The 21,178-nt window shown below is 39.1% G+C and overlaps 2 protein-coding genes across 5 annotated transcripts; both read right to left on the bottom strand.

The window, feature by feature from the left end:
* Window positions 1–2,515: 2,515 nt before the first annotated feature.
* LOC144644312 (kelch-like protein 7) lies at window positions 2,516–9,208 on the bottom strand. Of its 2 annotated transcripts, none has more exons than XM_078503770.1 (2): window positions 9,098–9,208; window positions 2,516–5,322 (listed from the first exon to the last, which is right to left on the bottom strand). In XM_078503770.1, the coding sequence occupies exon 2, from the start codon at window positions 5,175–5,177 to the stop codon at window positions 2,757–2,759; it is 2,421 nt and encodes an 806-aa protein (XP_078359896.1). In that variant the 5' UTR covers window positions 5,178–5,322; window positions 9,098–9,208; the 3' UTR covers window positions 2,516–2,756. The 2 variants fall into 2 exon arrangements, with proteins under 2 accessions (XP_078359896.1, XP_078359895.1); XM_078503769.1 differs by having other exon boundaries at window positions 9,107–9,197.
* Window positions 9,209–10,732: 1,524 nt separating this feature from the next.
* LOC144644313 (kelch-like protein 23) lies at window positions 10,733–19,095 on the bottom strand. 3 transcript variants are annotated; one of them, XM_078503773.1, is made up of 3 exons: window positions 18,978–18,991; window positions 18,014–18,279; window positions 10,733–13,332 (listed from the first exon to the last, which is right to left on the bottom strand). In XM_078503773.1, the coding sequence occupies exon 3, from the start codon at window positions 13,185–13,187 to the stop codon at window positions 10,773–10,775; it is 2,415 nt and encodes an 804-aa protein (XP_078359899.1). In that variant the 5' UTR covers window positions 13,188–13,332; window positions 18,014–18,279; window positions 18,978–18,991; the 3' UTR covers window positions 10,733–10,772. The 3 variants fall into 3 exon arrangements, with proteins under 3 accessions (XP_078359899.1, XP_078359897.1, XP_078359898.1); XM_078503771.1 differs by lacking the exon at window positions 18,014–18,279 and having other exon boundaries at window positions 18,987–19,095; XM_078503772.1 differs by lacking the exon at window positions 18,014–18,279 and having other exon boundaries at window positions 18,978–19,084.
* Between the last annotated feature and the right edge of the window lie 2,083 nt (window positions 19,096–21,178).

Here is a 21,178-nt window from a genome sequence, read left to right as displayed (position 1 = left end):
TTCAATTTTCTCGTTCTATACCATTTCTTTGTTACAAATTTCTCGAGGGTCAAATGCAGATAAACGTAACAAATCGGACATGGTGTTAAGTTTGCCTAGTTAAGCTCACGGGTAATACGTATACAATTATACATCATAAATAAAAGACCATAAAGCGAGTCCGCCATATTGTTCAATTTTAATTTCCCGCACTTGTCGTCATAGCTACGAGAACGTTTCTCTAAGAACGCGGACTCAAGATCACGCAGTAGTCAATGTGATCATAGGATCAAATCAGGATCAAATGCATCACGCATCGACCGTTATATCGTTAACTGTAGTGGCTAAATCAGCGATCGTGTAAACATGGACCTTCAAATGTTTTTCTTTTGTTGCGGATTACGGGAATCTCTTTCACAGGGATCAGCATGTAAAGCTGAGATACAACTTTTTGCAAAAGTTTAAAAATATTCTCCGAAGAGGTTCAAGGCTACTATACTTGAACTTTTGGAAAAATCATCTAAGGTGGCTCTTACTTCCTTCTGGAGAATGTTTTAAACTTTAAAAAAGTTGTTTCTTTACATGGTGATCAGAGGTTTTTATTTAACTATGATAGGTCATTAAAATAATAAAGGCTATAAAAATAACAAAATGTGGGTTGCGATCAGTGTTAAGGTAAATTTATGAATGTTTCTAACAGGTTATACTGTTACTATGGTGACCTGTCATGAAAAGGAGAAGATCAGAACTTGTTTACAAATGATTGATCATATGTATGATAGCATTAATTTAGGATCAACTGATATAGGTTAAGTATATCGATCCATTTAAACCATTACTAGCCACCTTAAAACGAAGGTTCAATTAAAACTTGTAACGAGAAGAAAGAGGATTGGCTCCTTCTTCTTTCCACACCATTTAATTTGCCCTATGACTTGCCGTGATTTCAGTTTTGCACGTGGTGGAAACTTAAAATTGGGTTACAATCTTTAGAAAATTTAGTTCCACTATCAAATGTTGTTTTTCGCGGATTTTTCGGGTTTCTTCTCGTATCATGAATTTCCCTCGAATTACAAAATGTCGGAACAAATAGCTGGCTTTTCCTACTTGGTTTAGAGCCATTTGGGTGGGAAGAGATCAAAGTTTCATTCAACACAATATTTGAAATATTGCGGTATTGTGTGGTTCGCTCATGATCTGAGACAAATGATACCTTTTGGTAACCGTTCTTTTAATGTGCGTAAAAAAATTCGAGTATAAAAATTTATTTAATAGGTTAGATATCTTCTAAAATCCGAAAGCTGGATTTACAGAGAGGGAGAGAGAAACAACGATTTGAGATTCGAAGTAAACAAAACGGTGCGGAGAAGTGTAAATTAGGGTTTGAATACAAACCAAACTATTGTAAACGGAAGAAAAGTTGTGAACAAGAAGAACGGTGATCAATTAATCAATGTTACAGACAAAAAAGCCTTCTTGATAAAACAATAAGAGGAACTATTAACACAAATAATAACTCACCTATGATCAGCTGGATCTTTTCGCGCCGGTTCCTCAGGTTCCTGTTTACTCTTTGTCTTAACGTGTCGCATGTTTTTACAAAGCGCACAGCTTTGTTTAACTGCTGGCGTGGATCTTTTGTTCAGTTAGACCATTTTCACAATAGCCGCCATAATGGTTTTGATATTTTAAGGCAAATTAGCCACTGCGGTCTGCCGGCGGCAAACATTGGAATGAAGACAGTTCTTGGAGAATCGGCTTGTCCAAGCACCTGTGCCAAAATCATATTTGACAGCTGAATTATGGAATATTTTCATTATTTGGTTAGGCTGGAATAGCTAGTATAATTAGTTACTCGATATCTTGACTTTTAAATTACGTTTGTTCTTCTTTCTAAAAAGTACCGAAATAGCCGATTTTATTAACTTGTCTGCTTAGAACCAAATTTTCAAGGAGGCTATCGTCAATAGAACCTTCTGGCTGACAAATTGCAAATAAATGTTTCTGGAGGAATTGTGTTAGGCCCATTTTTCACGCACCGCTGTAAAGGGAATACGCAAAAAAGTGACCTAGTTGCAGGATAGTTATGGCTTGATAGACCTAATGACTGATAATAAACAAAATATTGTATGTAAAATGGTCAGGGAATTAAGGTGTAGCGATTAAGATGTAACTATAACGCCGGCAATTAAGGAAGATCTTTGGCTTCTAAAACGAAACTATAGAAAAACTAGAAAAGAATTTTTTAACACAGTAAAAAGTAATAGCCATCATAAGGATAAATACAAGAGCTCATCTTCTCTTGCTGAATAATATCATTGGCCAGTATTGGATCTAGCTTCGCTTGCATGCGCACATAACATCTCTAGAGAAAGAAACGCTCCGGTCTCAGCAGTCTCTGTGAAAGGCAAAGGAATTGACCGATAATAAGAGGTTCGATCCCTGGCGCAGACCAGAAGGATCGCGGCCATTGGGGACGAGAATGAAAAATTTTAGCTAGGATGTCAGATTTTTGGAAACGCGAGGAAACTGTACGTTTAACAAGTTTATTGCTCAGCCTGCAGGCCAATTCATTCTACATTTATTTAACAGTTTGAGTGATATTACTGGCAGGGTTTCTCAAACTTTTCTTAGAAATCCTCTTTTTACATTAGTACTTTCAATAACGCATATCTAAAATTGTCAATAACAGGGTCTTTGGTTTCCCTTTTCATGCGTTATATAATCGTTCTTTGCTGTCAATGGGGTGGCTCAGCATGTTTTTACAAAAAGATAGATTAACATATGTTTCCAGGGTAGTCTTCGAGTGCCTTGATCATGTCCCTTCGACTAAGGGGCATTATAATCCCGCGTGATGTCTCACTGGGCCATGATGGTAATGAATACAAGATCCTAAAATGGCCAGTTTCTGGGTCGACGAAGTAAAATGGTAACCTTAAATTTTTCAGCAAAAATGAACCAAAATCAAAGATAATAATAGAACCATTACAGCATGTTACCGAGGGCTTATTAAGGTAATTATGGTCATAGAGTGCCTCATCCTGTGGAATGCAAACTTTGAGCTCAAGAGGGTCTGGTTCTGTTGTAATACTACTTCCACTGGAGCCTTCATTAGAGAATATTTGAAGACGGAAGGTTCCAGTGTCTCTGCATGTTTTAACAGTATAAACTTCTAGTATCTGAAAACAACCCATCTGCCACACATCCGTAATTGGGTCATAAACTTCACATTTGGGTGCACACGCACATTCTGCACTTTTTCCTCCAATCACAAAGATCTTGTCAGCAAACACACATGCCAAGCCATTACGTCGAGGTTGCTGCATAGGTGCTACAAATGACCAGGAATCTTCTTCTGGGTCATACCTCTCAACTGTTGACGTGTAATTGGAGTTAACACATGCCCGACCCTCAAGGCCCCCAAAGACGTAAATGTATCTATCCCTATAGTTGATAGCAGAGTGATAAATACGCGGTTCTTGCATGCTTGAGACAGGCTCCCAAGATTGTTTTTCCATATTAAATCGTTGAACAGTGCTGCTGGCTTTGTGTCTAACAGTTCCTCCTATCAAATAGATGCAGCTTCCCAATGCAACTGCAGTACAATCCTGAGGCGCATCAGATAAGTGCTCTATCAAAGTAGCGGAACACAAAGAAGAGTCATGTTTGAAATGTTTTGCACTCAAAGGGTTACTAAAGTAAGTTAAATGAGGGTGGAACCCATACCACTGTAGAAACAAAGCATCACCAGTGTAAATCACTGGGGTATTTCGTTGAAAACTGTATGGAGAAGTTATGTATGACCATGGACCAGCAAAGGGAAGCCAATAAAACAGTTGGTTTCCTGAGCAACATGGATCTGTAAATCCAAACACTACGAGATTGTAGAAGTGTGAAGTTCTTTTCAAGTCATCTAGTGAAACCTTTGCTCTAAGTTGGTGGCCAGTGTAAGAATATAAATTTTCAATACCTTCTCTTTCAGCAAGAAATTTCAGGTACAAATCTGGAATACTAGTCATGTGAATACAACAAAGAAGTCGCTTAAAGGATTCTTCTCTTTGAGGCTTTGAATACTTGTACCAACGGATCAGAGATTCTAACATCTGAGTCTCACTGGACACAATATCATCATTTGACAGAAACCATTTCAGGTCTTCTTCAGTGATTTCTAAAAACTCATCTGATTGTGTGATTTCCCAATAATGGCTACAAGTTAAGTGTAAAACGTCTGAGTTAATCTCATTCAGGCAACTAAACGATTTTACTAAATCAAATATGTGCCAAAAACTTTTCAGTGACGTGGAACCTTTTGAGAATGCAACAATAGTTGTTCTCAAGTGCTCTATCAGCAAATAATCACTAGCTTGCAGCAAGCTCCGTACATTGTCAAAAGTAATGGTAATCTTTCCACTGTAGATAAAATTCAGTAGCTCATTGACAACCGTTTCACTGACCATTCCAAAGTCAACATTGTTTTCATGAACCTCTTTCATGCCAGATCTAAATAGACCTTGAAAATAACAGCTGACAGCTGCTAAAATATTTTTGTGAACTGGAACAATTCTTCCACAGTGAGTCGTCAATGTGAGGTCACAAAACAATCCTTCAGCCCAAAATTCCATTATCCCTTTCAGAACTGACCCCTCACGACATGCAATGAATTCTTTATGGATGCCAGTATCTTCAGACGTTTCCTTTGCCGAGGCAAGGTATCTTTGTAAAGCTTCTTGTAAATCTCGTATACCCAAGATATCTGCAACCCTGAGTGCTGATTCAGCATTCTGATGACCCTGTAGTCTGCATTTACCAGTGTAAAAAAAAATGAGAACATCCTCCACAGCACTTGGCTCCACATTAGCTAGTTCATAACGAACTGCAGCTTCTGATACTTTGAACAAGTCTCTAAAGAACTTACAGCTGGCAGCCAACACATTCTTGTGTACACGAAAATCCTTTCCACTTGCTGTAATTTTAAAATCAACAAAAAGTTCCTGATGTCTAAAGCTGTTTAGAGTTTCAGCAAGCGATATGCTGTAAATATTAGGTTCTTCTAGCTTCTCACTTTCCAACTTTTGTGATACCATGAGCAACTCAAGTTCTGTCACTTTTGTTGTATCTCCTTGTTCTGTTTCAGCAGGGTCCGCATCAGTGGTGTGTGAAAGCCGACTGCATTTACATCTCGATAACAGGGCACCCATTTTATCGAGGTGTCTTTTTGAAGCTTATAAAACTAATGTGCAATTCCAACATATTCCTGCGTTATCTTAAAGCTAGCATCTCCTATGCAGAGAAGTCACATCACATGGCATCCTCAACTGCTTCAATGGTACACTGTGGGAACGTCTGTACATGAAACAAAAACATTCATTTCTGTTTAATACAATAAAAGCATTTAGTGCAAAAAACCTTAAGGGGCAGAGACATCAGTTTAAAAAAAAAATTGCCTGATTTTCCCCCAACAAAAATTCACTTTCCCTTACCAAATAAATACAAACTGTCAGATACAGTAGCAGCCTCCACCCTTTGCTTCCAAAAAAAACATCGCTGAGTTCACATTAGCCTGTGTGCAGCTATCTCCTATTGCCTTTTGCACCACCTAGGAGACTGCTGCACGAAGGCTAAAATCACATTGACCTGCATGGTTTCTTTCAGTATCAATAAAAAAAAAAAAAAAAAAAAAAAAAAAAAAAAAATCAATAATATTAAATCAGTGGTGTTACAATTTCAATTTTTCATGACTTAATTATCTTCAAAATATCAACTTTCCTTGACTCAAATTAAAATTTTCCGATCTTTCCCTGCCTTTCAAGAATTTTTCTGAAATGTGGCAACCTTGAACTACTGTAATAAACCATTTTAGCAGCTATGAGAACCACACCCATACACTGTGTGGCCCATCAGGCCAAGACTTATCCCAGTTTTCATAGCATTATGCAATTAGGAACATTTCTACTCCTCCCTGGATGGGATGCTAGCCCATTGCAGGGTAACTCTCAGCATTAAATTTGCTGGTACCCATGTATACTCCAGGGTGCACAGAGACACCATGAGAGTTATGTATCTTTCCCAAGAACACAATGCATTGACCCCAGCTGTGGTTTGAACCCAGACTGCTTAACCTGGAGTCCACCATGGCCACCAACGTGACTTTATTTTTATTTTCTGTTTTTAGTGAAATGGCCTTGCATTTGAACACACTTTGTGTAGTAAAATGCAAGACACTTCAATTTGTGGATATTGTGTGGATTAAATTTCTTTGAATCTTGTATATTACATAGGATGTGATAATATTTTATTGTTCAGAATACATGCTAGAAGATTTTGATACTAAAATGAAGTTCATGATGGTGGTGATGATGATACACAAAGCGTTCAAGGAAATCACTTATAAGACATGACCAAAATGCAGGATTTGCTCTAATTTGAACAATTTTTGGGGGCCCAGGGTAAGGATTTTCATAAAAATTTCCTCTGGAAAGTCAGATACCCAACATTACCCCCTCCCCCCAGGGCCCAGGCCTAACACTGATAAGTGCATTTTCATGTAGTAGCAGGATAAATTTTTATCCAGATTATATTCACTGCTTCCCAGCAAAGATTAAACCCTCAGGAAAACAGGAAACGCAGGGGGATTCACATGGGGATGTTTTCCTGGAAATTATACAGAGTAATGAAGGGATGTGATTGATGCGTGATTTGAGCAAAAAATAGTGTACCAGCTCAAATCCGGCCATGATCAAATTGCCAGACCAGTCTGATGCGTGATCTGCTAATTTTTAGGACCAGTACGATTTGTGACTCATACTGAAAATGTTCGTGAAAAATCAAAACAAATTATGTACCTTAATCTTACTAATTAAAATTGTCAAAATTTAGAGAGGTCTTTTTATATTAATTATATTTTATTTTTTAATCCATTTAAGATGCGATTTGTGAAATGGTCCGAAAAATATATGCGTTTGGTGATTTAATAAAAAAAGCTTGTGATTCGTGATGTGGACCTCCCTCCCTTACCACCCTAATTACAAAGACCGCTGAGGATATAACCGTAAAATATCCCAGGTCTGGGAAATTGGGAGGATTTTCTGTTCTCAAGGTACTTTGAGCTGTCTATTTCCATGGAATTTTACTAGTATACTAATGCAAATGCCACAATCTGATTGGCTAAGCTACTTACAAGTATACTATCAGCTGTTAGTATACAAGTATGCGTGAGCTCGGAATGTTTGACAATTTAAATTATAATTTAAAATGCTTAAAACTAATTGAAAATCGTTAAAATTAATAGTAGCAGTACTTTAGTAAGAATTCTACTAAAATAATTAGATTATTCGCTCTCAATTTCTATAACATTAAGGTGATAGTTGATTTGGCTTCAGCCTCACCAACTATCAGAGGGGGCTGAATAGGTTCACGACTTGATGGATTTGGCCTCTAAAAAAGGGAATGAATTGTGAATTCTTGTGATAATTGAACGGATTCGTGGCAGATTTTAAAAATACAGCGTATTGCGGATAAGCTGAGAATTTTGGCCTGGAATTCAGACTCTTCATGTTAGGAAAATCGGATCATGGATACTAAAATGAAGATTGGATCTCTTTGGTCCATCTTCGTCAGTATGTTAATGGATTGTTGCAAAAATAAGCAATGAAAGAAAATTCTTAAAAAAATGGCTTTAAAAAAATATCTACTGTTCATTGCAGTGAAACTACATGACACAAAGTTTTCAAGAAATGCGGAATTCAAACTAAAATAGTGACGGATTGACAGATTTAGACAAAAAATAGCACAGATTGATGGATTTACGTACCCCTATTCACACCCCTCCTATCACCTTAGAAATTTTGAGCTCATAATCTATTTAACCCCCTTTTATCAAATAAAAAACAAAGACTTGGGACACTATGGAACTAGTGGGTGATCCCAGTGAAATATTCTACATATAATGCACATATCAATGTTAGGCTGCTGGGAGGGGGGGAGGGAGGCCGGGCATAGGCTGGGCATTTGAATGTAGCTGAGACTTTCTGATCAAATGCCCAACCCCAGAGCATTTGTGGATATTCAAAAGAGTCACTAAACTTCAATAAAATGTTGTAAGAAAGTCCATTCAAATGTTCAAAAGTCCCCACTACCGGCAAACAATTGCTGTCAAATCCCCTGACTATGCCCGGCCTCCCCCTCCCCAGCCGCTTAACATTGTTAGGTGTATAAATCCCGGGGGGGGGGTACTCCCACATATAAAGGGCTATACGGGTATGTGCCGCTCAACAGGGTATGCTTTTTGCCTCTCTGACTCTGGAACAGGGTATAAAAATCACCCTTTTGACTCTGGAACAGGGTCGTTTTTTTCCCCAGAATCCAGACTAAACACGATCAAGTTTGGCTATTAAACTCCGCTCCTCTGATCGCTTTATCTCTGAGCCACAGAAGAAGTCAAGTGAGCCAGAGTGAGTGCTTTGTGATGTATATGCTAATGTTTTTATATCTATCTACATATATTTCCATTGTGGATATTGTCTGGAACAGGGTACCTATTTTGCAATGTTTGTCTGGAACAGGGTCGCAAATTCAGCTTTTTTTCTCTGGAACAGGTCCAGAGTCTCAGAGACTCAGCGGCACACCCCTGTGGTAAATTTTAGGGAGTACCCCCCCGGGCATAAATCATACTCTGAAAAGAAATACACTTTTGTTCTTTTGCTCATTTTTCCCATTTATGTCCTGGGGTAGTATAAGAGCATCTCAATACCAAATTTGACCATTAGGTGGGGGGTGTTAACATCATTTTTGGCCCAGGAATGGGAATTTTAACAAACAACTACAACAGTTAAAATGCCCGCGGTTGGGTGAGTGGGGGTGGGGGATGTTGAAGTTTCGATTTGGTCGTTACGTACACGTAAAGCTCAGTATTGTATTTCATATGTTTGAACGCGAATGAAAGATCATCGCAGTCATGTACGTAACTTAAGCAGTCGCAAAAATAAGCTCTGTATTCTGTCTATAAATTATGTACTACGTTTCATGTACGTTCGACAAAAATACTGCCAAAGTATCAAGCTCAAAACGTACTAAATATAAGCTTGTCATGACCAATACTTTAATTTTTGGAATACAATACCTATTTTACCTTTTCCGACCTGGACTGTGCACCTGGAAAGTTCCGTGTTGGCATTATATACGAGCTGCTTACATGTCAACTTCGATCCGCCATATTTCGTTGCTGTAGTCGACAACCCAAAACTTCCGGTCTTTCCCCCCCCCCCCCCCCCCCCTTGTTTCTTTACAAACATTATCGGATCCCGCGGACCGTTTTGACGCGTCTGGACCAATTTTTGCTGCACTGTATACAGGCTATCAGAGCTGGGTCGATTTATACTTAATCTTTATCCAAAATTAAAATTTTGGATCGCCGCTAGTTTACAAAAAGCGCGACAAAAAAGTTGCATCGGGAAGCGCGACAAAAATCGCATAAAAAATCGCCTGGGTTGATAGGCCTTTACATCCAATAACATCATGGCAAAAATGACCAGTCAGTTTTAAGAGACCAGACTTAAAACATCATAGACTGACAAGATTCTAATAAATAACTTTTCACTTGACTCTGAAGAAATTATTTGAATAAAAGCCGAGGGCGGCGTTTATATATTTCTGCCCTAAGGCGGCGTTAATCGAATAAATACGGTATGTTATTGTTGTCGTGTTCCCTGGTTTATTTTCCTTTTGTTCCCATGTTCTCAAAAAGTATTGGCCATGTTCCCCGATAATAGACTTCCGTCAGTCAAACGTATCTTAAACATGATCTAACTGCCGTGCAATAAAATTATGCCGATCATAGTAAACGATTTAAACCCAGTAGTATCAGCAATTCATATCGCGTGATCGTTCAGGCGAGAGTAGTTCTGTAAGGAACTGTTGTTGGCGACTGACGTTTGGACAACCCGTGCGTAAGTCAGACCGGCAAAAAGCAAATGCAGTAATAATCAAGTTTGAGCAAGCCTCAAACATGTTTTCCTTGATCGTAACAATGTTTGAGATATTGAAAATTACTTTTCAGATAAGCACTAAAACATTTGTTTTTTAATTTTTTAAAATTCAGTTACTATACTGTTGTTAGCAAGAAATATATTAAATTTTAAATAAACGCTGCTCTCAAATAAACGCCGCACTCGAATCAGGAAAATTTAATAATAACCGCGGCGTTAAATCGAATAAATACGGTATTTTAGGGAACACAAAAGTCGAAGAAATACTTTAAGGGAACACAAGAAAACTTTGTTGGCCAAACCTGAAAAAAAAACTCGAAGTTCCCTTTGCTCACAAATATTTTTGGGGAGAGGAAAGTTGGGTTTTTCAGTACTGAAGCAGAAACTGTTTTAAATTTTGAAAAAGTAATGGCTAAGATAGTTCCCTTTATACTTTTTAGATTTAGACATTGCCGGGATGTGAATCTGATTGCTAAATTCTGTAAAGTAAAAAGCATCATAAATGAGGACACACAATTAGACTACAAGCAGTCACTATTTTTTTGCAGAGTCTGTCGAGCTTGAAGCAAATTGTTTTTCGAAGATTCCGCTGAGCGTGAAGCGAAAAAAAAATTACCGCTTGGGGGAGGTGGCGAGCGAAGCGAGAAACTTCTCGCCTCGCCAGCCACCACCTCCCACGCGGTAATTTATTTTTTCACTTCACTTCAAAAATAGGGACTGCTCATAGTCTAACACACAATCTCGTCTCAGGAAAAACCACATGCACTTGCTGTAAATAAAATGACTCAGTTTAATCTTACAAAGGTTGGCTTAACATATGTTTCCAGGGTAGTCTTCGAGTGCCTTCATCATGTCCCTTCGACTAAGGGGCATTATAATCCCGTGTGATGTCTCACTGGGCCATGATGGTAATGAATACAAGATCCTAAAATGGCCAGTTTCTGGGTCGACGAAGTAAAATGGTAACCTTAAATTTTTCAGCAAAAATGAACCAAAATCAAAGATAATAATAGAACCATTACAGCATGTTACCGAGGGCCTATGAAGGCAATTATGGTCATAGAGTGCCTCGTCCTGTGGAATGCAAACTTTGAGCTCAAGAGGGTCTGGTTCTGTTGTAATACTACTTCCACTGGAGCCTTCATTAGAGAACATTTGAAGACGGAAGGTTCCAGTGTCTCTGCATGCTTTTACAGTATAAGCTTCTATTATCTGAAAACAACCCATCTGCCACACATCCGTAATTGGGTCATAAACTTCACATTTGGGTGCACACGCACATTCTGCGCTTTCTCCTCCAATCACAAAGATCTTGTCAACTAACACACATGCCAAGCCATTACGTCGAGGTTGCTGCATAGGTGCTACAAATGACCAGGAATCTTCTTCTGGGTCATACCTCTCAACTGTTGACTTGTAATTGGAGTTAACACATGCCCGACCCTCAAGGCCCCCAAAGACGTAAATGTATCTATCCCTATAGTTGATAGCAGAGTGATAAATACGCGGTTCTTGCATGCTTGAGACAGGCTCCCAAGATTGTTTTTCCATATTAAATCGTTGAACAGTGCTGCTGACTTTGTGTCTAACAGTTCCTCCTATCAAATAGATGCAGCTTCCCAATGCAACTGCAGTACATTCCTGAGGCGCATCAGATAAGTGCTCTATCAAAGTAGCGGAACACAAAGAAGAATCATGTTTGAAATGTTTTGCACTCAAAGGGTTACTAAAGTAAGTTAAATGAGGGTGGAACCCATACCACTGTAGAAACAAAGCATCACCAGTGTAAATCACTGGGGAATTTCGTTGAAAACTGTATGGAGGAGTAATGTATGACCATGGACCAGCAAAGGGAAGCCAGTAAAACAGTCGGTTTCCCAAGCAATCAGGATCCCGCGAAAATCCAAACACTACGAGATTATAGAAGTGTGCAGTTCTTTTCAATTCATCTAATGGAACCTTTTCTCTAAGTTGGTGACCAGTGTAAGAATATAATAAATCTTCAATACCTTCTCTTTCAGCAAGAAATTTCAAGTACAAATCTGGAATACTAGTCATGTGAACAAGACAAAGAAGTCTCTGGAAGGATTCTTCTCTTTGAGGCTTTGAATACTTGTACCAACGGATCAGAGATTCTAACATCTGAGTCTCACTGCACACAATATCATCATTTGATAGAAACCATTTCAGGTCTTCTTCAGTGATATCCAAAAACTCATCTGATTGAGTGATTTCCCAATAATGGCTACGAGTCCACTGTAAAACATCTGCGTTAATCTCATACGGGCAACTAAACGATTTTAATAAATCAAATATGTGCCAAAAATTGGAACCTTTAAAGGATGCAACAATAGTTGTTCTCAAGTGGTCTATCAGCAAATAGTCACTAGCTTGCAGCAAGCTCCGTACATTGTCAGAAGTGATGGAAATCTTTCCACTGTAGATAAAATTCAGTAGCTCATTGACAACCGTTTCACTGATCATTCCAAAGTCAACATTGTTTTCATGAACCTCTTTCATGTCAGATCTAAATAGACCTTGAAAATAACAGCTGACAGCTGCTAAAACATTCTTGTGAACTGGAACAATTCTTCCACAATTAGTCGTCAATGTGAGGTCACAGAACAATCCTTCAGCCCAAAATTCCATTATCCCTTGCAGAACTGACCCCTCACGACATGCAATGAATTCTTCATGGATACCAGTATCTTCAGACGTTTCATTTGCTGAGGAAAGGTATCTTTGTAAAGCTTCTTGTAAATCTCGTATACCCAAGATATCTGCAACCCGGAGTGCTGATTCAGCATTCTGTTGACCCTGTAGTCTGCATTTACCAGTGTACAAAAAATTGAGAACATCCTCCACAGCACTTGGCTTCACATTAGCCAGTTCATAACGAACTGCAGCTTCTGATACTTTGAACAAGTCTCTAAAGAACTTACAGCTGGCAGCCAACACATTCTTGTGTACAAGAAAATCCTTTCCACTTGCTGTAATCTTAAAATCAACAAAAAGTTCCTGATGTCTAAAGCTGTTTAGAGTTTCAGCAAGCGATATGCTGTAAATATTAGGTTCTTCTAGCTTCTCACTTTCCAACTTTTGTGATATCATGAGCAACTCAAGTTCTGTCACTTTTGTTGTATCTCCTTGTTCTGTTTCAGCAGGGTCTGCATCAGTGGTGTGTGGAAGCTGACTGCATTTACATCTCGATAACAGGGCACCCATTTTATCGAGGTGTCTTTTTGAAGCTTATAAAACTAATGTGCAATTCCAACATATTCCTGCGTTATCTTAAAGCTAGCATCTCCTATGCAGAGAAGTCACATCACACAACATCCTCAACTGCTTCAATGGTACACTGTGGGAACGTCTGTATATGAAACAAAAACATTCATTTCTGTTTAATACAATAAAAGCATTTAGTGCAAAAAACCTTAAGAGGCAGAGACATCAGTTTTAAAAATTGCCTGATTTTCCCCCGACAAAAATTCACTTTCCCTTACCAAATAAATACCAAATGTCAGATACAGTTGGCCTCCACCCTCTGCTTCCAAAACAAAACATTGCTGAGATCACATTAGCATGTGCGCAGCTATCTCCTATTGCCTTCTGCCCTAGGAGACCGCTGCACGCAGGCTAAGATCACATTGACCTGCCATGTTTCTTCCAGTATCAATAATATTAAATCAGTGATGTAATAATTTCAATTTTCCATGATTTATCTTCAAAATATCAATTTTCCCTGACTTATTCCAGTTTCCATAGCATTATGCAATTAGGAACATTTCTGGATGGGATGCTAGCCCATTGCAGGGTAACTCTCAGCATTAAATTTGCTGGTACCCATCTATACCCCAGGGTGCAGAGAGACACCATGAGAGTTATGTATCTTTCCCAAGAACACAATGCATTGACCCCAGCTGGGGATTAAACCCAGACCGCTTAACCTGGAGTCCACCATGGCCACCAACGTGACTTTATTTTTATTTTCTGTTTTTAGGGACTGGTCAATAAGTATCAGGGGGGGTGGGCCGGAGCAATTGGAAAAGTGGTGGCTCAAAAATTTGTGACCCACCCCTTCCGTCTGGCTCAAAACCGACTAACCCACCCCTGACAGGGGGTTGAAAATTACATGACCCACCCCCTTTGCTAAAAAAAAATCAAGGGACCTATCATTTCTTTATCATCTGTTAGGGGTTGGAGATTTTTTATTTGACTTCAGCTTTTTAAGTGAAATTCCCTACATAGACATTTTCCCTGATGAACACTGCTGTTCCATGTACGTCTTTTTTCCATTTCTTGACACACCAAAGAAGGATGAATTTATCACTTCTCATACTAGCCTTTTGTAAGTTTTCCACATATTTGTGTGTAAAGTCCATGGGGAAATTTAGACACAAACATATGCAAAAAACTGAATCAGTATATGATATTAATTCATAATCAATTATATATTAAAGAGTTCATATTTTTATACAGAAATTAATAACATAAATAAAATACAACCACTGTCCATCATTCATATTTGCAAATTGTTTGAGAAATATATCTTATTAACCACGCGCGAGGGCTGTACTGGGTGAATATTAGCCCGAGGTCTTGACAGTACGGTCTCGAGCAAGCTTGGTTAATAAGAGATTTATTACAAGACTAGAAACTTTGTGTAGTGGGAATTGCTACCCGGTAGATGTCGTGGAAAACAATGTGCGGCAGAACTTTTACGCTCGCTATTATTTCTGTGTTTAAGGTCATTTCATTTTCAAAGCAATAAAAACTCCGAAAAAATCTTGCAAAAAAATCTAGCAAAAATCTTGCGCTAAATCGCGAGGGAATTAGCGCAGGATCATCCGGGACAAAACCCGGTCCGATACTTGGAAAATATCGGCCCTCGCGGGACTGGAAATTAAGTCATCTGATTGACTGATTTAGTTATTAGCCCTCGGACCACCTTAGTTGTGTAATAAAAGAGTTTACTGGTATTTAAAGGCCTAAAGCCCAGCGTGAATCTATGCAGGTTGAAGAGAGTCAGGTAAAACTAATGATATGATTACAAGCCATCTAGGGGGGTCAGGGGGTATGCTCCCCCGGGAAAATTTTATATTTGGGCCTTTTGAAATCGCTAGAAATTCATTTAAAACTGCTTACATGGAGAAATTTATCAATTTTATATACTGATGAATACAACTTTTCTTGGAACTATAACAGTTAAAAGTAAGTGAATAAATAAGATGACCCACCCCCTACGTGTAGATCAAAATTACATAACCCACCCCTTTTCGAGGGCTCAAAAACTGATGACCCACCCCCTTTCTGCTCCGGCCCACCCCCCCTGTACTTATTGACCAGTCCCTTAGTGAAATGGCCTTGCATTTGAACACACTTTGTGTAGTAAAATGCAAGACACTTCAATTTGTGGATATTGTGTGGATTAAATTTCTTTGAATCTTGTATATTACATAGGATGTGATAATATTTTATTGTTCAGAATACATGCTAGAAGATTTTGATACTAAAATGAAGTTCATGATGGTGGTGATGATGATACACAAAGCGTTCAAGGAAATCACTTATAAGACATGACCAAAATGCAGGATTTGCTCTAATTTGAACAATTTTTGGGGGCCCAGGGTAAGGATTTTCATAAAAATTTCCTCTGGAAAGTCAGATACCCAACATTACCCCCTCCCCCCAGGGCCCAGGCCTAGCACTGATAAGTGCATTTTCATGTAGTAGCAGGATAAATTTTTATCCAGATTATATTCACTGCTTCCCAGCAAAGATTAAACCCTCAGGAAAACAGGAAACGCAGGGGGATTCACATGGGGATGTTTTCCTGGAAATTATACAGAGTAATGAAGGGATGTGATTGATGCGTGATTTGAGCAAAAAATAGTGTACCAGCTCAAATCCGGCCATGATCAAATTGCCAGACCAGTCTGATGCGTGATCTGCTAATTTTTAGGACCACAATTTGTGACTCATTCTGAAAATGTTCGTGAAAAATCAAAACAAATTATGTACCTTAATCTTACTAATTAAAATTGTCAAAATTTAGAGAGGTCTTTTTATATTAATTATATTTTATTTTTTAATCCATTTAAGATGCGATTTGTGAAATGGTCCGAAAAATATATGCGTTTGGTGATTTAATAAAAAAAGCTTGTGATTCGTGATGTGGACCTCCCTCCCTTACCACCCTAATTACAAAGACCGCTGAGGATATAACCGTAAAATATCCCAGGTCTGGGAAATTGGGAGGATTTTCTGTTCTCAGGGTACTTTGAGCTGTCTATTTCCATGGAATTTTACTAGTATACTAATGCAAATGCCACAATCTGATTGGCTAAGCTACTTACAAGTATACTATCAGCTGTTAGTATACAAGTATGCGTGAGCTCGGAATGTTTGACAATTTAAATTATAATTTAAAATGCTTAAAACTAATTTAAAATCGTTAAAATTAATAGTAGCAGTACTTTACTAAGAATTCTACTAAAATAATTAGATTATTCGCTCTTAATTTCTATAACATTAAGGTGATGGTTGATTTGCCTGCAGCCTCACCAACTATCAGAGGGGGCTGAATAGGTTCACGACTTGATGGATTTGGCCTCTTAAAAAGGGAACGAATTGTGAATTCTTGTGATAATTGAACGGATTCGTGGCAGATTTTAAATATACAGCGTATTGCGGATAAGCTGAGAATTTTGGCCTGGAATCCAGACTCTTCATGTTAGGAAAATCGGATCATGGATACTAAAATGAAGATTGGATCTCTTTGGTCCATCTTCGTCAGTATGTTAATGAATTGTTGCAAAAATAAGCAATGAAAGAAAATTCTTAAAAAAATGGCTTTAAAAAAATATCTACTGTTCATTGCAGTGAAACTACATGACACAAAGTTTTCAAGAAATGCGGAATTCAAACCAAAATAGTGACGGATTGACAGATTTAGACAAAAAATAGCACAGATTGATGGATTTACGTACCCCTATTCACACCCCTCCTATCACCTTAGAAATTTTGAGCTCATAATCTATTTAACCCCCTTTTATCAAATAAAAAACAAAGACTTGGGACACTATGGAACTAGTGGGTGATCCCAGTGAAATATTCTACATATAATGCACATATCAATGTTAGGCTGCTGGGAGGGGGAGGGGGAGGGAGACCGGGCATAGGCTGGGCATTTGAACGTAGCTGAGACTTTCTGATCAAATGCCCAACCCCAGAGCATTTGTGGATATTCAAAAGAGTCACTAAACTTCAATAAAATGTTGTAAGAAAATCCATTTAAATGTTCAAAAGTCCCCACTACCGGCAAACAATTGCTGTCAAATCCCCTGACTATGCCCGGCCTTCCCCCCCCCCCCCAGCCGCTTAACATTGTTAGGTGTATAAATCCCGGGGGGGGGTACTCCCATATATAAAGGGCTATACGGGTATGTGCCGCTCAACAGGGTATGCTTTTTGCCTCTCTGACTCTGGAACAGGGTATAAAAATCACCCTTTTGACTCTGGAACAGGGTCGTTTTTTCCCCCAGAATCCGGACTAAACACGATCAAAGTTAGCTATTAAACTCCACTCCCCTAATCGCTTTATCTCCAAGCCACAGAAGAAGTCAAGTGAGCCAGAGTGAGTGCTTTGTGATGTATATGCTAGTGTTTTTATATCTATCTACATATATTTCAATTGTGGAAGGGTACCTATTTTGCAATGTTTGCCTGGTACAGGGTCGCAAATTCAGCTTTTTTTCTCTGGAACAGGTCCAGAGTCTTAGAGACTCAGCGGCACACCCCCGTGGTAAGTTTTAGGGAGTACCCCCCTGGGGTTTTGCTAAAAGCAGGCCCGCGGCCCGCGGCCAGTGGTCCACTTCACGGCCCGCGGCCCGGCGGCCCGGCGGCCCACCTCACGGCCCGCAGCCCACCAATATATGCATATACCCCTAAAAGCTGTTTGAAGTGCCGACAATGGCCCATACTTTCTACACGAGCGAGAAAATACCACAAGTATTCGCGTGGGCGCGTAGTAGACGAGGATCATGACTTACTGTTTCTTCCCCTTTTTGCACTTTGATGGCAAATTCGCCAAACTGATTACGAAACTCTTGAACAGATGACTCCCAAATCTCTTTTTATCGATAGGATAGCAACGAAACCCGAACACCTCCATCTTGTTTTGTTTCTTCGTTCTCGCCTCAGTGTCATATTGACGTCAGATCGAATGCCTGGTTACTAAGCTACGAACGTTCTGCAAACGCACGTCCTTGTTGTCACACAAAAATGCATGGTAAAACCGTGTTTAATGAAGAAATATCTGTCAACAAATACCAAAAAAAGACCAGCCATACGTCAAAGTTGGTGTTCATTATATGAATGAGCTGAAATTGTGGGTAAGACTGAAGTATTTTCCTTTTCAATGTTAAGTGAGTTCACGTTTGATTTTCGATGAAGATTTGAAGATTCGACTTTGGATTTTTTTTTTTATTTAAGCTTATAGGTGGGCCGCGGGCCGTGGGCCGTGGGGTTGGCCGCCGGCCTGCTTTTAGCAATCCCCCCCGGGCATAAATCATACTCTGAAAAGAAATACACTTTTGTTCTTTTGCTCATTTTCCCATTTATGTCCTGGGGTAGTATAAGAGCATCTCAATACCAAATTTGACCATTAGGTGGGGGGTGTAAACATCATTTTTGGCCCAGGAATGGGAATTTTAACAAACAACTACAACAGTTAAAATGCCCGCGGTTGGGTGAGTGGGGGATGTTGAAGTTTCGATTTGGTCGTTACGTACACGTAAAGCTCAGTATTGTATTTCATATTTTTGAACGAGAATGAAAGATCATCGCAGTCATGTACGTAACTTAAGCAGTCGCAAAAATAAGCTCTGTATTCTGTCTATAATGCACTACGTTTCATGTACGTTAGACAAAAATACTGCCAAAGTAAATTCAAGCTCAAAACGTACTAAATATAAGCTTGTCGTGACCAATACTTTAATTTTTGGAATAAAATACCTATTTTACCTTTTCCGACCAGGACTGTCCACCTGCAAAGTTCCGTGTTGGCATTATATCCGAGCTGCTTACATGTCAATTTCGATCCGCCATGATTTTTCGTTGCTGTAGTCGACCCCAAAACTTCCGGTCTTTCACACCCGTTTCCAGTCTCCACGGTCTAGACCAGTCCCCACTCCTGTCCCCATCCAATAATGGCCCCGCGAAAAACTTGACTGTTTCTTTACAAAAATTATCGGATCCCGCGGACCGTTTTGACGCGTCTGGACCAATTTTTGCTGCACTGTATGCAGGCTATCAGAGCTGGTTCGATTTATACTTAGTCTTTATCCAAAATTTTGGATCGCCGCAAGTTTACACCTGCGATTTTCATCGCGAGCTCGAGCGCGACAAAAAAGTTGCATCGGGAAGCGCGACAAAAATCGCATAAAAAATCGCCTGGGTTGATAGGCCTTTACATCCAATAAAATCATGGCAAAAATGACCAGTCAGTTTCAAGAGACCAGGCTTAAAACATCATAGACTGACAAGATAGACTTGACTCTGAAGATATTATTTGAATAAACGCCGAGGGCGGCGTTTATATATTTCTGCCCTAAGGCGGCGTTTAATCGAATAAATACGGTATGTTATTGTTCTCGTGTTCCCTGGTTTATTTTCCTTTTGTTCCCATGTTCTCAAAAAGTTATTGTCCATGTTCCCTTGTCCCCTGAAACCCCTGGGGGAGTCCCAGAAGTTGGTAATAGACTTCCGTCAGTCAAACATATCTTAAATCTAACTGCCGTGCAATAAAATTATGCCGATCAAAGTAAACGATTTAAACCCAGTAGTATCAGCAATTCATATCGCGTGATCGTTCAGGTGAGAGTAGTTCTGTAAGGAACTGTTGTTGGCGACTGACGTTTAAACAACCCGTGCGTAAGTCAGACCGGCAAAAAGCAAATGCAGTAATAACAGGGTCGTAACCAGGTATATTTTTTCATCGTTGATCCCAAATTTTAGCTCTAAATTTTGATTCCTGATCCCCAAAATGTGGCAACATTTGATCCCTGATTCCATTCTGATCCCGTAAGTCAGACCGGCAAAAAGCAAATGCAGTAATAATCAAGTTTGAGCAAGCCTCAAAAATGTTTTCCTTGATCGTAACAATGTTTGAGATATTGAAAATTACTTTTTAGATAAGCACTAAAACATTTGTTTTTTAATTTTTTTAAAATTCAGTTACTATACTGTTGTTAGCAAGAAATATATTAAATTTTAAATAAATGCTGCCCTCAAATAAACGCCGCGCTCGAACCAGGAAAATTTAATAATAACCGCGGCGTTAAATCGAATAAATACGGTATTTTAGGGAACACAAATGTCGAAGAAATACTTTTAGGGAACACAAGAAAATTTTGTTGGAAACAGGGGAACATGGACCCCCCTGGGAGGCCCTCACTTCTCAATTGGGTGGGTTGACTTTAAAGGCCACTTAGCAATGAAACCCATGGTAAATGCAATGGTTCATTGCCGTTTGGCTTTGTCATGTCATTGTCAAACTTTAATGGTGTAAGGAGCAGAAGAAGTTTCATAAATAACCAGAGAGATGTGAACTTTTTCCATAATCACTTTCTCCTAACTTTAGACAGGCATGCGAGCATGTAACTTCGGCAAGATTAAGCAAGCAAGTCCATGTACTGATAACTTTGGTTTCGGAAACATTCACCTCCACCAGTCCATTCTAGTAACTTTTAACGGCCAAACCTGAAAAAAAACCTCGAAGTTCCCTTTGCTCACAAATATTTTTGGGGAGAGGAAAGTTGGGTTTTTCAGTAGTGAAGCAGAAACTGTTTTAAATTTTGAAAAAAGTAATGGCTAAGCTAGTTCCCTTTATTCTTTTCAGATTTAGACATTGCCGGGATGTGAATCTGATTGCTAAATTCTGTAAAGTAAAAAGCATCATAAATGTGGACACACAATAAGACTACAAGCAGTCCCTATTTTGTCGAGCTTGAAGCAAATTGTTTTTCGAAGATTCCGTTGAGCGTGAAGCGAAAAAAATAAATTACCGCTTGGGGGAGGTGGCGAGCGAGGCGAGAAACTTCTCTCCTCGCCAGCCACCTCCTCCCACGCGGTAATTTATTTTTTCACTTCACTTCAAAAATAGGGACTGCTTATAGTCTAACACACAATCTCCTCTCAGGAAAAGCCACACGCAC

The sequence above is a fragment of the Oculina patagonica genome, chromosome 2, assembly GCF_052425735.1.
Source record: "Oculina patagonica isolate OP01 chromosome 2, crgOcupat, whole genome shotgun sequence".
NCBI lineage: Eukaryota > Metazoa > Cnidaria > Anthozoa > Scleractinia > Oculinidae > Oculina > Oculina patagonica.
This window is presented reverse-complemented; position numbering and strand designations above follow the sequence as displayed.